Source organism: Bactrocera latifrons, unplaced genomic scaffold (genome assembly GCF_001853355.1).
Source record: "Bactrocera latifrons isolate USDA-ARS-PBARC rearing strain unplaced genomic scaffold, ASM185335v1 scaffold_10, whole genome shotgun sequence".
NCBI classification, from domain to species: Eukaryota; Metazoa; Arthropoda; class Insecta; order Diptera; family Tephritidae; genus Bactrocera; species Bactrocera latifrons.
In genome coordinates, this window is record NW_017534408.1 from 2,793,557 (window position 1) to 2,808,278 (window position 14,722).

General features: G+C 33.8%; 3 protein-coding genes across 7 annotated transcripts in view; 1 reads left to right on the top strand and 2 right to left on the bottom strand.

The window, feature by feature from the left end:
• Positions 1-1,498, top strand: part of LOC108966544 (transmembrane protein 245) — a 10,703-nt gene extending 9,205 nt beyond the window's left edge. For all 5 annotated transcript variants that reach the window (XM_018929534.1, XM_018929525.1, XM_018929546.1 and 2 more), the window contains exon 9: positions 1,221-1,498. In XM_018929534.1, coding sequence (XP_018785079.1) covers positions 1,221-1,494 — 274 coding nt within the window. In that variant the 3' untranslated portion in view covers positions 1,495-1,498. The remainder of the gene's footprint in view (positions 1-1,220) is intronic.
• LOC108966588 (alcohol dehydrogenase [NADP(+)]) lies at positions 1,472-7,379 on the bottom strand. Its single transcript, XM_018929583.1, has 6 exons — positions 7,183-7,379; positions 2,647-2,827; positions 2,387-2,577; positions 2,205-2,321; positions 1,756-2,138; positions 1,472-1,677 (listed from the first exon to the last, which is right to left on the bottom strand). The coding sequence occupies exons 1-6, from the start codon at positions 7,252-7,254 to the stop codon at positions 1,647-1,649; spliced, it is 975 nt and encodes a 324-aa protein (XP_018785128.1). The 5' UTR covers positions 7,255-7,379; the 3' UTR covers positions 1,472-1,646.
• Positions 7,380-10,821: 3,442 nt separating this feature from the next.
• LOC108966191 (alcohol dehydrogenase [NADP(+)]-like) lies at positions 10,822-14,246 on the bottom strand. Its single transcript, XM_018928964.1, has 6 exons — positions 14,042-14,246; positions 13,808-13,988; positions 11,868-12,055; positions 11,542-11,658; positions 11,093-11,475; positions 10,822-10,867 (listed from the first exon to the last, which is right to left on the bottom strand). The coding sequence occupies exons 1-6, from the start codon at positions 14,111-14,113 to the stop codon at positions 10,837-10,839; spliced, it is 972 nt and encodes a 323-aa protein (XP_018784509.1). The 5' UTR covers positions 14,114-14,246; the 3' UTR covers positions 10,822-10,836.
• Positions 14,247-14,722: the final 476 nt, after the last annotated feature.

Consider the following 14,722-nt stretch of genomic DNA (forward strand, 5'->3'; position numbering starts at 1 on the left):
AGTATAAAAATTTATAATTTTATGATTTTACGATGCTTTATGACGAGTTGTGAGTACCCAATTGTATTGGCTTAAAAATTAAAATAAATTTCAAATTTGTAATTCTGCTTTTGGGAATAACAGTTGAAAATTTAAAAAATTGTATAAACTAAAAATATACTGTTTGCCGACTAGTGCTCTAGACTATCGAAGATGATGCCTCCAGACGTGCTCTAGTTCAAAATGATACAAGACAAAGTAGGCAAACGCCAAAATATACAAATTATAAAGAAATTTATTTTTTACATTTTTAATTTATACTTTTAAAATATTTTTGTTTCTAAATATTTTTTTATACTTTTTTTATTTATGTTTTATTTATTTTTTGTTGTTTAAATCGGGTATTTGGAATTACTTACATTGTTGAATTTTTAAGGACCAAAAACGGATTTTCTCTATTTACGGCAAAACTACGAGTGCTACAGAAAAAAGTTATATGGCAATGTTGAAGGTAATTAAAAGACCTATAACTCTTGCATTTAGACTTTTGTCACATATCCTCAAACTGTATGTGAAAAGTTCACATAGTCCAGTTTTTGTGATTATTTTTTTTTTTTCTTGTAAATTTTTTATTTTACTTTCATGAAATTTGGTGTAACTTATCTTTTTATGTACCAAACACGCGGTTTTTTAATTTAAAATTTATTTTTTTTTTCTCCTCATATTGAACTAACATCCAAAAAAAAACCGTGATTTAAAATAAAAAAAAAAAATCTCAAGTAAAAATTTCAGATTTTTTGAGAATGTGTGTATGCCTTCCGATGGGTTTCAATCTACTATGAATTTATTTTTGTTATATAATTTTCAAAGGTTTCAGCGCTGGTCTAAGTAAGAAAAATTTGTTTTTTTTCTAAATTTCACATTAGATGTGTTCCTTCGTGGCATTTTATACTCCTTAGATTGTAAAGTTGTCTCGATTTTATGTGTTATTTTGCAAATATTGTAAGCACTTTTGTGTAATAAAACTTATTGCCTCTAATATGTGTATGCTATTATTTTTAAAACCGAAGTTTTTTAATTTTTTGCCAAGTTGCTGTGGTTTAGTACACTGACTTTGCCTTTTGCGCGCCTATTTCGTTTCACCTAACAGCTAACACAGCGGTTAACATACATATATTATTTGTTACAAATAAACTCATTTAGCCAAGTTCTGAAATATATTATCATATTTGTATGTACAGCAGCATCAGTTGCAATGGTGAGGTCTGTCACACTGGCCCACCAACAGTTGCGAAAGTTGAGATGTCCGATCTAAAGAGCCAGGCGGAAGCTACATTGCCGGCACCCACGTTGCCAGTGGCAATAGAAAGCAAGGAGAGCGCTGAAAACATTAAACTAATCAACRRYTCACCAGSGGAGCAAGAGGAGAGTAAAGAACTGAGCACTGTAAAACCCCAAGCCATCGAACTTAAAATAATAACGAAAACTTTAATGCCAGTTGCTGAAGCGATTTAATAATGTGTTTATTTTGTTGTTGTTTTCTAAACTATTTTATGTGCGCACCCCAGGGTCTGTCTATTCTGTCTATTCATGTGTAACTGTGTACAATAATTCATACATATTAAGAAAGTAAATCGGCTATTGTTTGCCACACGTAACCAAAACGCTTAGAAGGGGAATTCTGGATGCTTTTCAAAGCTGTTGTAGGAAAGAAAGCCAAAAATAAAATATATTATTTCTAAATTTTGTATAATTATTTTCATAGGATTTACTCACCCTGGGAAAAATGAGAAATTCACCACACGTATATTTGCATCCAAGCTATTGAGCTGTTCCATTTCCTCCGCACTCAATTTGAAATCAAAGATATTCTTATTTTCAAACATGCGTTTAGGATTGGTACTCTTTGGTATAGCTGATATACCTTTTTGCACAATCCAACGTAGCAACACTTGTGCCYCACTTTTGCTATGGKTTTGCGCGATCTCTTTGACCACGGGCACTTCTAGCAAATCGGGTAAATCACGTTCCACGCCGGCCCGCTTATTCAAGGTACCCACACCTTTGGAGCCGAGTGGCGAGTAGGCGGTCACGGCAATATTTGCAGATTTACAAAACTCGATTAGTTCGGGTTGTTGCAAATAAATGTGRTATTCGATCTGCGGTAGTAATAATACAAAGTTTAGTTATAACATTAACATTATTTTAATTAAATGGATATAGACCTGCAAGACTGCCGGCTTGATGGTGCAGTTCTGAAGGATCCTGTCGATTTGTTTTATAGTAAAGTTTGAAATTCCAATCGATTTGGTTAGGCCTTTTGCGACCAGACCTTCCATTTCCTTTAAACCAAGATTAGATAATTATTTTTACATATATTCATAGACCTTTGCCTTGTGTAACTCACCTTCCAAATAGCTACGAGATCCGTGCTGGGATCAATAATTACGGTTCCATCTTCATGGTGCTTGAAAGCACCTTTCTCGTCTACAACCACAGTTATGGGCGTGTGTATTAAGTATAAATCGACATAATCTAGCTGCAGATCCGCAAGCGATTTTCGCAATGTCAGTTCAACTAGATCGGGTCTGTCGGCACCTGTCGGGTGAACGAGACCACTTTGTAGATCCTGAATTGATAAACTACACATATACAATGATTAAATACCTGGTGCTGGTAACTTGGTAGTGATGAATAAATCGGATCGCTTTATTTTTCCCGAAGAAAACCACTTGGCTAACACGTTCCCAATGGCCTTTTCATTTAAATATACCGGTGCTGTATCAATATGACGGTAGCCCACCTTGAGCGCTTCATTTACAGCAGTAATGATTTCTTCCTCACTAGCCTATGTAAGAAATTGTAAAGCAAAAATTTACGCGTTATTGCAAAATCTAAGAAATTTTATGGTCATGATAATCCTAAGGGCTGGAGTTCATAATGGTACATACCATACTTTCCAGTATTGGAAGACGTTTTTTSGTGTTTTATGAACTTACGAGTATATTTTAGGTTATAGACTCATTAATTCTCATTACGTCATTTTSCTTTATATGCGTTATATTTTTCTCAAAATTTTTTGGATATACATATAAGAAAAAAACCACAAAATTAAGGGCACGTAGTTCCGACAAAGGTCTATAACGATTTTATCACTTAATTATGTATAATGAGGCTAGAGGAAGGTCTGAGCTGATTTCATTTACTTCCTACAAAGTATGCTCCAGGTTTATAAGATTAAGATTTGRATATTTTTTGACCGATATGGAAAATCATAATCTTTAAATGGGGGTTACATTAATATGGTTTGATCGATTCCTCTCAGTTTCTTCACCAAACGATGGTATACCTAAGAATGTAAGTTCACTTAGGATATGTTACATATTGGCCGATATATATGGTAAAAAGTCAACCTGCATTTTGATAATCATTATGTTAGGAGGAGACTAAAGTATTGACCAGATTTTATCCATATTGGTTTCAAAGGTGAAATCTGAATTTAATTCCGATATCTTACAGATTGACACATTCGTCAATCGGTAATAGGTCAACCATAGACACTGAGTAGACGGTATTACAGCCCTTGAAAATTTACTATGCGATTCCAACAACTTCGAGATGAAAWGCGCCACACTTTGAAGGCRCTATTTGGAAAAAGATTTTCCCGATACCTTCATTGGTGTATGATTTATATACTAAACGGTAAAAGAATCAGATGRAATTTAAACCGCTGTTACATGGGCTATATGTATGACAAGGCAAGATTGTGCACCGCATTTAGTTGTAATTGACAGAGTARTTTCTGAGATATTGGATTTCACCTCAAAGTCTGTCGATTTACCTATAGCGAATGGGCTCAGCCTATTTCCCACGTTTTAATTACATATGCCCCAACAACTTTGCTATTCACTTTTATGGTTAAATTTTGACGAAGAAGAGATTCAAGAGCTGACATTTCATCCAGAAAAAACAACGGTTGGGTATGATTTGTGGGCCGGCGGAATTATCGGTCCATATTTCTTCAAAAGTGATGCCGGTGAGAACGTAGCCGTCAATGGTGACCATTATCGCGCCATAAAAACCGACTATTTGATGYTTTAAATTGAAACCCTTGATCTCGGTGACATTTGGTTTCAACAAGACGGCGCCACCTCTCACACATCGCTTCAATCAATAGACTTATTAAGAGAACACTTCGGTGAGCAGATAATTTCACGTTTTGGGCCATTCGATTGGCCACCAAGATCGTGTGATATCACATTTTGCTTGTAGGRATATGTAAAGTCTAAAGTYTAGGCAGACAATCCTACTGCGATTCAGACTTTGGAACAAAATATCATGCGTATCATTCRCCAGTTGCCAGTCGAAATGCTCGAACGAGTCATCGAAAATTAGACTCAATGCRTGGACAATCTGAGACCTAGCCGCGTCCAACATTTGAAAGAGATAATCTTCAAAAATTAAATGGCAATGATAGTAAAAATTCTCCATTAAATTACAAACCTCTGTATTTTTTTCTTTAAAAAAGTAGAGAACTTTGAAATGGATCACATGGCCCAGAAGTACGATAAAATTAGTAGTAGTCGCTAAGGTTAGAAGTGTTTTTAGGGGTTGTACCTTGAATCTGTGCGGTAAAATTTTCAGATGAATTTAGTTAGCTGTATACTCATACAATATGAAAGTTCGATTTTTGAATCTTGAAATAAAATTTATTCAATAAAAAGATTCTCTTAAAAAATTGTGTAGTTAAGACTTTCAGTATCTGCTGCGTACTCTCCAGCTCATCTAAGTTATGARGTGACTCAAGTAGTTTCAAATTATTTGAAATTCTCTATTCACATAAGAGCTTTATAGTTCTTTTGAGTTCTGTGTGTCTTTCCATTAATCTGAGTACTCATTATAGATGAATTTTATGATGTGATTTTGTCGAATCTTTTGACATGCGCTCTTGGGGTACTCTGAGTAGTGATATATACTATATATCATTGTACAGAGCATAACTATTAAATTCAATTTATTCATAAGTGCACCTGTTGCATAAAAACTGCATTTGAATGTAGGATAAGCAGTTTTAAACTTGTTTTTGCTTGTTCATGCTTATCGAAGATACTAAATCTTCTATACTTTTAAAATAAATATATGTAAATAAATACGCGTAGTCATTGTCCCGGTTAGCGTTTTGGTATTTAAAGCCACTCGAAAGTCATGGCTTGGGCACGTTTTCATTACGGCAAGTCAAATAGATTGCAACAAAGCATTTCAACTGCCGCTTTCATGGATTTTCTTGCTTTGTTTTGTTTAAAAAATCTGACTCAGCATCCAAAACTCTTTTGGTACATACGCTGTGTATACCTTTAGACATACTCAGTGAAAGCTGTAATTTATTGACAAAAAAAGTGTAAACAAAAACCACTAACCGGTTTTAAAAGTGAACAACTAATGTCTTTAATACACGTGACATGTTTGTTGCTATTTAATTAAAATATGAGAACATTTACTTCTAAGCCAATATACCCTGAACAGGGGTATATTAAGTTTGCCAAAACTTTTGTAAAAAGCCAAAAGGAAACGTCATAGAGCTTGAGTTTTGGTTATAAAATGGTTATATATTGATTATATCTGTCAACGGAAACCGAAAATTGTATGCTACATTGCATATCTGATATGATGTAGTGAATAAGCAATATAAGCAATATAAAACTCAATTTCGATATTTTTGATGATACGTTGTTTTGCATTTTAGGTGRCGATATACAACTGACCGTCTGTCTGTACATCTACAAATAAGTTCTTTAATGCTTAAGATATCTGAAATTTTGCTCGCATCCTTTTCGCTTCAAGAAGTTATTCATTTCTCGGAACGCCTATATCATATACCTGCCATACAAACACGATCGGAATTAAGTCTTTGTAGRCAAAACTTTTTTATTTGACAATTTGCATGAAATGTGGCGTGGATTATTGTCTAAAACATTTGTAGAATTTAAGCAAAATTTTTTTAGATCGGATCACTATAGCGTATAGCTACCATACAAACGTACCGAAAGTCAAGTTTTTGTATGAAATCTTTTGTATTTGATAAAGGTAGTATAGCTTCGGTGTAACTGAGGTTAACGTTTCTTCATGTTTCATCTGTTTGCTCAATGCAACAATTATAAAGTTATTTATATATTTCTTTGGTATTTATTATAAATTATAAATATATTTATACATATATTGGTTTAGTAAAGTATATAAAGTAAGTTTAGTAATTTTCTTAGGGAAGTTTTCGCTATAAAAAAGAGAAGTCAGCAGATCGTTTCGGTAAGACACTTTTGCCCTTATAGAATGTATACATATGTAAATGATTGGCGTGACGGGCTGAGCTGATTTAGCCATGACCGTTAGTTTTTCCCTCAGTTTTTGAGATATTGAACTGAAATGTGTACATCACATGAACTTTTTTCCCGCAAAAGCTGTTCTTTTGTCGGAACTGTCGTTATGAAACCAACAGCAGCTATATGTTTATCACTGAATAATAAAAATCAAATTCTTGCATGGAATTTTTTTTTTTTTCTGAAAAGTTATAGACTTCTGTGTTAGCAAAGTTAATGTTTTTCGTTTGTGTTTTCAAACATCATATAACGGTTACAAGTTTTAGTAATTGTAAGGCAACTCAGCCGTTGTGTAGCATGGATTTTCTGTTGGCGTTGGGCGTATTTACTTGACTAGAACTAAAACATTAGACTTTCATCTGCTTTAATTTAAAATAAAGGGCGCGGCAGCTTTGCACTACTTTGACCAGCAATTATTTATTTTATAACAAGTTTCTGCTAGCAAGCAAACACACCCCTTTTAACAACTATGTATTTTCAGCTTCACTTAGAGCGGCAAAATTTTAAATTTCATATCGTCAACTAAAATGCAAAAGTTTACAGACGAAGAAAAAACGTTATAATAGAAAGCAATAATATTGGAAAAATTGAGTTTTGGTTATAAAATGGTTTTATATAATTGTTATATCTGTCAGCGGTAGCCGAACATTTTATGTTAACAACTCAATTTAGGTGACGATATAAAGCTTTATAAGCACATTTGTTTTTAAATTAAAAAATTTTCAGTTGCAACAATTCTTAGGAATATACTATAGCTAAACAATTTCTTTTGAAAAAATAAAATATTTATGTATATATGTATATATATTAAAATACATATTATATTTACCATCCAGGTGCCGTAACCAAGTATTGGCATCCGCAAGCCATTGTTCAAGTTCAAGTACTTTTGCTCGCTCATGTCTTGTAATTATCAGTAAATAAATTAAATAAATAAATTTGTATTATCTTTAATTGTAAATATCACCGCGCACAACAAACTTGACCGCGCCGAGTTCTACTCTACTCTGAATGCAACGAAAGAAAGCTGACTGTATGTCAACCAACGACACTTTTAGCCAACCGTTAAGCTTTATCGTCGTAAAAAATACTGGTTTTCACATACCTACAAGTATTAAGAAAGCCATTCATTTACTTTACTGCACTCGCTGCTCTTTAGCTCTTGTTTTATTAATTGCATTAATAATGGGAAATGTTTATTCTACCTCTCCTGGCAGCTTCGCAAGCGTTTAACAAGTTATTTACTATACGTATGACATTATATATACAAATATGTGTATATATAATTTATATATAAAAATGTATGATAAAATTAATAGTGTGGATGGAAAAGAAAAAATACCCAAAAATATTTAAAATATTTATTATACATAACTAAAAATTTTAAATCTAGACAATCCCAAAACAAATTATGCAGTGAACTTCAACTTGCAAATAATGACCTAATTTGTTGCGCCACTTCTCTGAGCGGTATGTTGTAGCTGAGATGTATTGTATGAAAAACTTAAGCTATTTTCTCTTTTAAAATGATGTGATCGATTTGGAGGTTTCCTACTTTTTTTTTTTTTTAAGAAAAACCACAGAAACATCAAATTTAATAGAGAATGCTTATTATCATTCGAAAGAAACTTCTTCGGCATTTATTTTTTGAAGATTACCTCTTTCAGTATGTAAGACTCACCCTAATGTTTATGTAATTGATTGTAATACATTTGATAATTCATGCAATATTGAACAATTAAAGTAATTTTGCAAGCAATTTGTGTTTTTTTTTTTTTTTTTTTTTTTTTTTTTTTTTTTTTTTTTTTTTTTTTTTTTTTTTTTTTTTTTTTTTTTTTTTTTTTTTTTTAAGTTCAATGGTGTGAATAATTTATGCCATTTTAGGCAGTGAGCCGATGAGCCGATGAGGGCAAAAATCAATTATAGGCATTTTAAAAATTCATAGTTTTTTGTTTCATACATAAACTTCGCTGGGGACGTGAACATGTGTCTAAAACGGAAGTCAATGTAAAATTAATACAGCTTTTATAAATTTATGAGTTAATGTGAGGCACCTTTACAGTAAATAAACTGAGCTCAACTTAATTCCTGAAAGCCGTTTTGATATTTAATGACCCTTTTTTATAGAATAACAATTAATTTTTTGTAATTAAATATATGAATATTACTAAAAATAACATTTTCAGATTATTTAAGCCAGCTTATCTTTATATATACACTCATAGATATACAATAAAAGTAAAATTCTGCATTTCAGGCTCGTATTTTAAGCTCTTAATTGAATAATAAGTTTTTCCACAGCAAGCGCCCGCATCAAATCAAAATTTCAGCTCTCACTTCACATTTGGATTATCTGATAAGCCGCGTAAGAGTATTTTAATTATTGCGGCCTTTTTGACAAACAATTTACTCTTAATTTTGTGGTAAATTTTTTTATTTCTTTAAAGTTCGCCAATTTTTTAAAAATTTGTGTAAAGCTGAAAACATAGTTACTCACTTTACTAGCAAGTCCTGTGTAAATTAAAATGCATTGCAGCCCGGAAATCTATCTTGAATAAGGTGAAACCGGATGTTGGCCTAGGTTGCCCGGCATTTTGCATCAAATGTGAATATGAATATATTTTGTTACACACAAATACTCCCAAATAAAATGGTCAGCCGTTACGGGTGTAAACTCTAACCTAAAAACCAATTCTACTACCGTAAATGAACTGTTTGCCTAAATACCCTACCAACAGTGGTTGACTTCGTATATTTTTTCGGTGAGCTCGTATATAGTATCACATACATATAAACATACTTATGCGCGTGTATATGAATATGAAATAATAGGATAATTAAATAATTTGCATAGCGATGAGCTTGAGCGCATCAAAAGTTTGAAATTGTAGCTTTCTATTTATGAAACAGCTGTCGTTGTGTTAACTAAATCAATTTCATATATTCTCCAGATTAAACGCGAAAAGCAAGTAATACGTAGCTTGAGATATTAACATATGTTCCCAAGGTCGCGTAATTTGGCTTTTTTTGAGTCCATTGAATTTTTAAGAGGTTATTGATTTATTCGTGCAAATTTTACAAAACTATAATCTGAAATGTAGGTCCTTTTATTTCAAGTGTTTTTTTTTTAAGTCTGCGAAATGTTTAAATTTGTTTCCTCTCTCTCATGTGCCGTTATATTGGGCAGTCGAAAAAGTCTTTTCGTATTTTGTCAATAGATGTCGTTGCAGTCGTATATCTCCAGTGTCATACCATATAGCGCTGGAAAGGTGAAATCTAAGAAACGGAATCAATTTCAGCGGGTTACTGTCATAGTTTAAGTATTGAAATATATTAGTTTATTGGACATTTCGTAAGATATTTAAAATAGCTTATAAATATTAAGCACAGGTGAAACCAGATCTACTCTTACACATTCCCAATTTACAGGTGCATCTCTCCCATTGTCCAGAGTCAAATATTCTGGAGTATGTTTACAATAAGAACTAACTTAGAAAACACACAGCTGCAAGTTTAGTATTTCAGAATATGACAGAAAACTATTTTCATTTACAAAATATGTGTGATATATTAAAATTATTGCAGAAAGTTGACAATTCTTTGCTCGCAGCGCCTATATAAGGGCGTAAATGGTATTAGCTTAGAGCTTTTCGTTTTCATTCAAAAATATTTAGCTTTGTTTATATCACAAGCTTTTTTTTGCAACACTTTGAATATGCCATTTCAAGTTGATACTGTTTCAAAGCAAATTATATTCAATAAACCATAAGGGAGGAGGCGTGGTTACGAACCGATTTCGCACTGTACTTTGAGATAGTATATATGTATAATAAAGGGAGATTCATTTCGAGGCAGAAATGGGTTTCATCGCTGAACAAAATATGGCTTGAAAACCTTGGAGCTTCAGCGGCTTCAGTTCTTGCACAAACTGTATGTTGTATTTAAGATTTCGTCGTAAAATGCACCAAGTCGTACCATACGTCAGTCCGAGTTGCTGCAGTCGGCGCCGAATCGACTCTGCACGGTCCTCGTGTACACTCTCAGCTACTGCTGTTATATTTTCCTCACTGCGTGCTGAATGTGATCTATTCGGTCGAATACTATCCAATAAGGAATGCACGGTCTCAAGATAGGTGATGGTGTTGCGAATAGTACGCTCAGTAGGCTGATTATGTTGAACATAATTGAAGGCAGCGCGCAAAACACATCCTTTACAGAACGTGAATTTTCGTAATAAAGTTGAACGATTTGTACTCGTTGTTCAGACGTAAGTCTTTATATGCTGTAATGCCAAACAATACTGAACAAAAATAACATGACAGCGTTGTGTCACGCTCATGTGTGATCTGTAAAAAAAAAAAAATATTGAAAAAATTACCTCTACTTGGATCACCCGTTTCATTAATTTACAATTATCAAAATTTTTATTAAATTTTTTTTGTATATTTTATTTTATATTATTGTATACCCAAAATAGATTTTATTAAAAAGGATATTGAGGATGATTTTCGATGCTGAAAAGAAATACAATAAGATTATTGAGAACAGCTTAAACCAATAAACGAATTTGGGAATATGACATGTTACTACAGGGTACGTCATCTTATTTATTTTACAGGCAAATTCTCGGACCTACGGCGTGCTCAAAGCAAATATTCGACCCGAAATCATAATTTCAAACCTACTCAATAGCAACATAAGTCGTTAAAAGATGACCCGCACTATATATATTGACTCACCCATTCAAGAAACCGAAGTCTACTGTACGTATGTTTCTGTCTAACGCATCCAGTTTTCTCATATCATGACTTCCGATGGAAAACTCAAATATACCCATAATTTCATGCATACGACCGGAGTTGTGCATTCGCAATAAAGCCGAGAGATGCTTATCTAAAATCCAACGCATAAGTATTTGTGATTCGGTCTTGTTATATTTTTTAGCGATCTCTTGCACTTCGGGCACTTCCAGCAAGCTCGGCAAACGCGTGCGTTTCGTCATATAATAATTGGAAGACAACATATCATGCGTGCCGAGTGAGGCAAATGATGTTATTGTAATATTATGCAACTGACAAAAGTTCAGTAATTCGGGTTGTTGTAAATATATGTGATATTCGATCTGAGACATGAATATAACCGTAAAGCAATATTAAATACGTGGGGTTTTTCGAATGAAGTGGCACACCTGTAGAACAGCTGGCGGAATACTGCAATTACATATTATATTGGTGATCTGTTTTTGGTTGAAATTAGCCAAACCAATTGACTTTGTCAGACCCTTTATGACCAGATCTTCCATTTGCTGCAAGTTACAACCAAAGATATTATCAATCAGGTTAACATAAATTGAAGAGAAATTTTTCTGGAGAGATATTTGTAAAATATAAATTTTTTTTTTCTAACAGTTAGTAATATAAAGAGACGAAGACACTATGGTCTCGGTTTAAACTTGTTGCACAAATTAAAGGGATCGTTCTTATCTTATAGAAATGAAGTATGTACGTACATTACCTTCCAAACAAGTATATGGTCCGTATTATCCAAGCAAACTAAGCCATCTTTTTGCCGTTTTATGACTTCGAAACTCTCGTCGTGCATTAAAGTAACAGGCAACTGTATCAGATATAGATCAACATATTCCAGCTGTAAGTTATTCAACGATTGTAGCATTGCAGTCTCCACAAATTCGGGTTTATTAGCTTAGCCCATAAAGTTATGGTGGAAAGTAAAAAAGGAAAATCACGAGAAATAAATTTAAATTCAAATTGAAAGTCTATAACTTATATGAACAGAGAGTTTTCAGTGTTAGATTTTGAAGAACAAAATATATAAAGTCACTAAAGCATATGAGATTTTTTAATAAAAGCAATCCTATGTGGAGGTTTTTATACCCATTCGTCTGTCTGTATCTACTACGTGAAATAGTCCCTCAATTTTTGAAATATCGATCTTAACTTTTTCTTTCCAAGAAACTACTCATTTGACATAACCGTCTATATTGGATCACTATAGAATATAGCTGGTTGTATGATCGAGGCACGGCTAACATACAACCTGAACGATAGGAATCCAATTTTGTAATGGAACTTTTTCATTTGACAAGCCAAAGTATTTTGCTTGTCTTATTATCAAAGACAAGGAATTATTCAGTTTGGATCATTATACCATATAGCTGCAATGGAAACTGACCGGTCAATATTAAGTTCTTTAAGGAAAATGTGTATTTGCTATTTTTCACAAATTCCGTCGGGGTTCTTATCACGAGGGGTGAAATGAAATAGTTTTAATGCTGTCCGCCAGATAGTTTCACCAAAAAGAAGTATAGTTATAGCAAATGTCCAAGTTTGTGGACAAACGAAGACTCGAATTTTGGTCCATTTATGTACGTCCCACCACTATATGTATATACAGAGTTTGTCCGGCGGGTAATAGGACTGAGTCGATTTAAAAGAGTTCATTGAACCACTCAGCGCTTTCAACACGATTTCCAAGCATTGAAGGCGTCACGGAAGACATTCGCCGAAATAGCCTTGAGAGCGGAAGTGCATGCTGCTTGGATCCCCTCTCATCGGCCTTTTCAGGCAAGGGAACAAAAAGTCCCACAACTATATGTATATACAGAGTTTGTCCGGCGGGTAATAGGACTGCGTCGATTTAAAAGAGTTCATTGAACCACTCAGCGCTTTCAACACGATTTCCAAGCATTGAAGGCGTCACGGAAGACATTCGCCGAAATAGCCTTGAGAGCGGAAGTGCATGCTGCTTGGATCCCCTCTGTCGTCTCAAAATGCTTAACTTTCATCGGCCTTTTCAGGCAAGGGAACAAAAAGTCCAGGGCCACATCTGGGCTGTAGGCCGGTTATAGAAGCTTTGGGATGCCGGCCTTGGTTAGGTAGCTGTTCACAAGAAAGGTGGTGTAAGCCGGGGCGTTATCGTGGGGTAACTTCCAATTGGCTGTGATGTCTTGTCGTCTCGCCGGACCCAATTGACCCTTTGTTTAAGTCTCTTGAGGAATTCCACATAAAATTTGGCGTTGACGGTTTGTCCAGGAGGGACAAATTCATAGTGGACGATGCCTTTGATGTCAAAAAAAAGAGCAACATTTTCAGTTGCTCATTCATCAGCGGGAAAGGTCTCTAAAAAGGTCTGGTGTCACCGAAACACAGTTTACTAAAGCAACATCTGGGTAAGCCTGCTTGGATCATATTAAACGTGTCTGCCGCAGATTTAATCGCGTTTCTCTGCTCTAACGAACGCTGCATTTTCAGTTTGCACCACTCACAGATGTCTTGACTCTCAGGTCCTCAGAGAAAACTGACCAGCCACTCGTTTATTAGTTAGGAACGAACTCTTCCGAATCCAGTCGGTATCACTTTCCGGACAAACCCTGTCCAGCCTTTCTATGATCTAATAACTAACTTGTGGTAAATGCATATTAAGTTCATGTATACCTGTGGGAGGCAGTTTTGTGGTTATAAATAAATCTGATCGATTCACTTTGCCTTCATCCATGAGTTTTTTCAACACTTTACCCAATAGTCTTTCGTTTAAATTGAAAACCGATGTATCTATGTGACGAAACCCAACAAATAGCGCCTCCTTTATGACGAAATCCAGATCCTCAATATCAAGCTGAAAATGCATACGAATATTTATTTCGATAATTTTAAATCTTTAACACTAACATTCCACGTGTTAACTCCGATTGATGGCATCTTGTTGCCATCATTTAACGTTAAGGAAAATGGTACAGTCATTTAATGAATAAAACTAATAAGCACTTTTGAAATAAAATCAATGCCACAATACGCCGTCGATGAGCTTCACTCAATAGAAATTTAAAATTGCTTAATAATTTGGTTTTTTTTTTTTACTTTTGAAAGGTATTGTTTTTCTTTTGTTTATAAAATTGTCGTAGATTATCGAAAAATGACGTTCCGTTTTTTAAAGTGGTGTATTCAAAAAGCAAAATAAAATAAATGTTCACCTTAGAGATTTACGCATATTTTTACATTTTCTCATTTAAATATCGTGTGTATACCATATATGATACTTTTGAAAAATTGTTTAAAAGGGTAAAAAAAATTCAATTTGCATGGCAGCTACATATTATAGTGGTTCGATCGCAACGATTTCTTAGGAAAATAAGCCATGCCAAAATTCATAAAGATATTTCGTCAATTAAAAATATAATATAACTTTATTTAATCCATAACCGAATTTATTTGTTTCAGTTTCGTTGCTATTCCACAGAAGAAAATAGAGTCGGGTGAAAAAAATGTCCATAGCTCGGATCGAGAATGAATCATGAAAGCTTTAAGCATTTAATGAAGAGTTTAAAGAATACTTAAATTCAGGAATTAGGA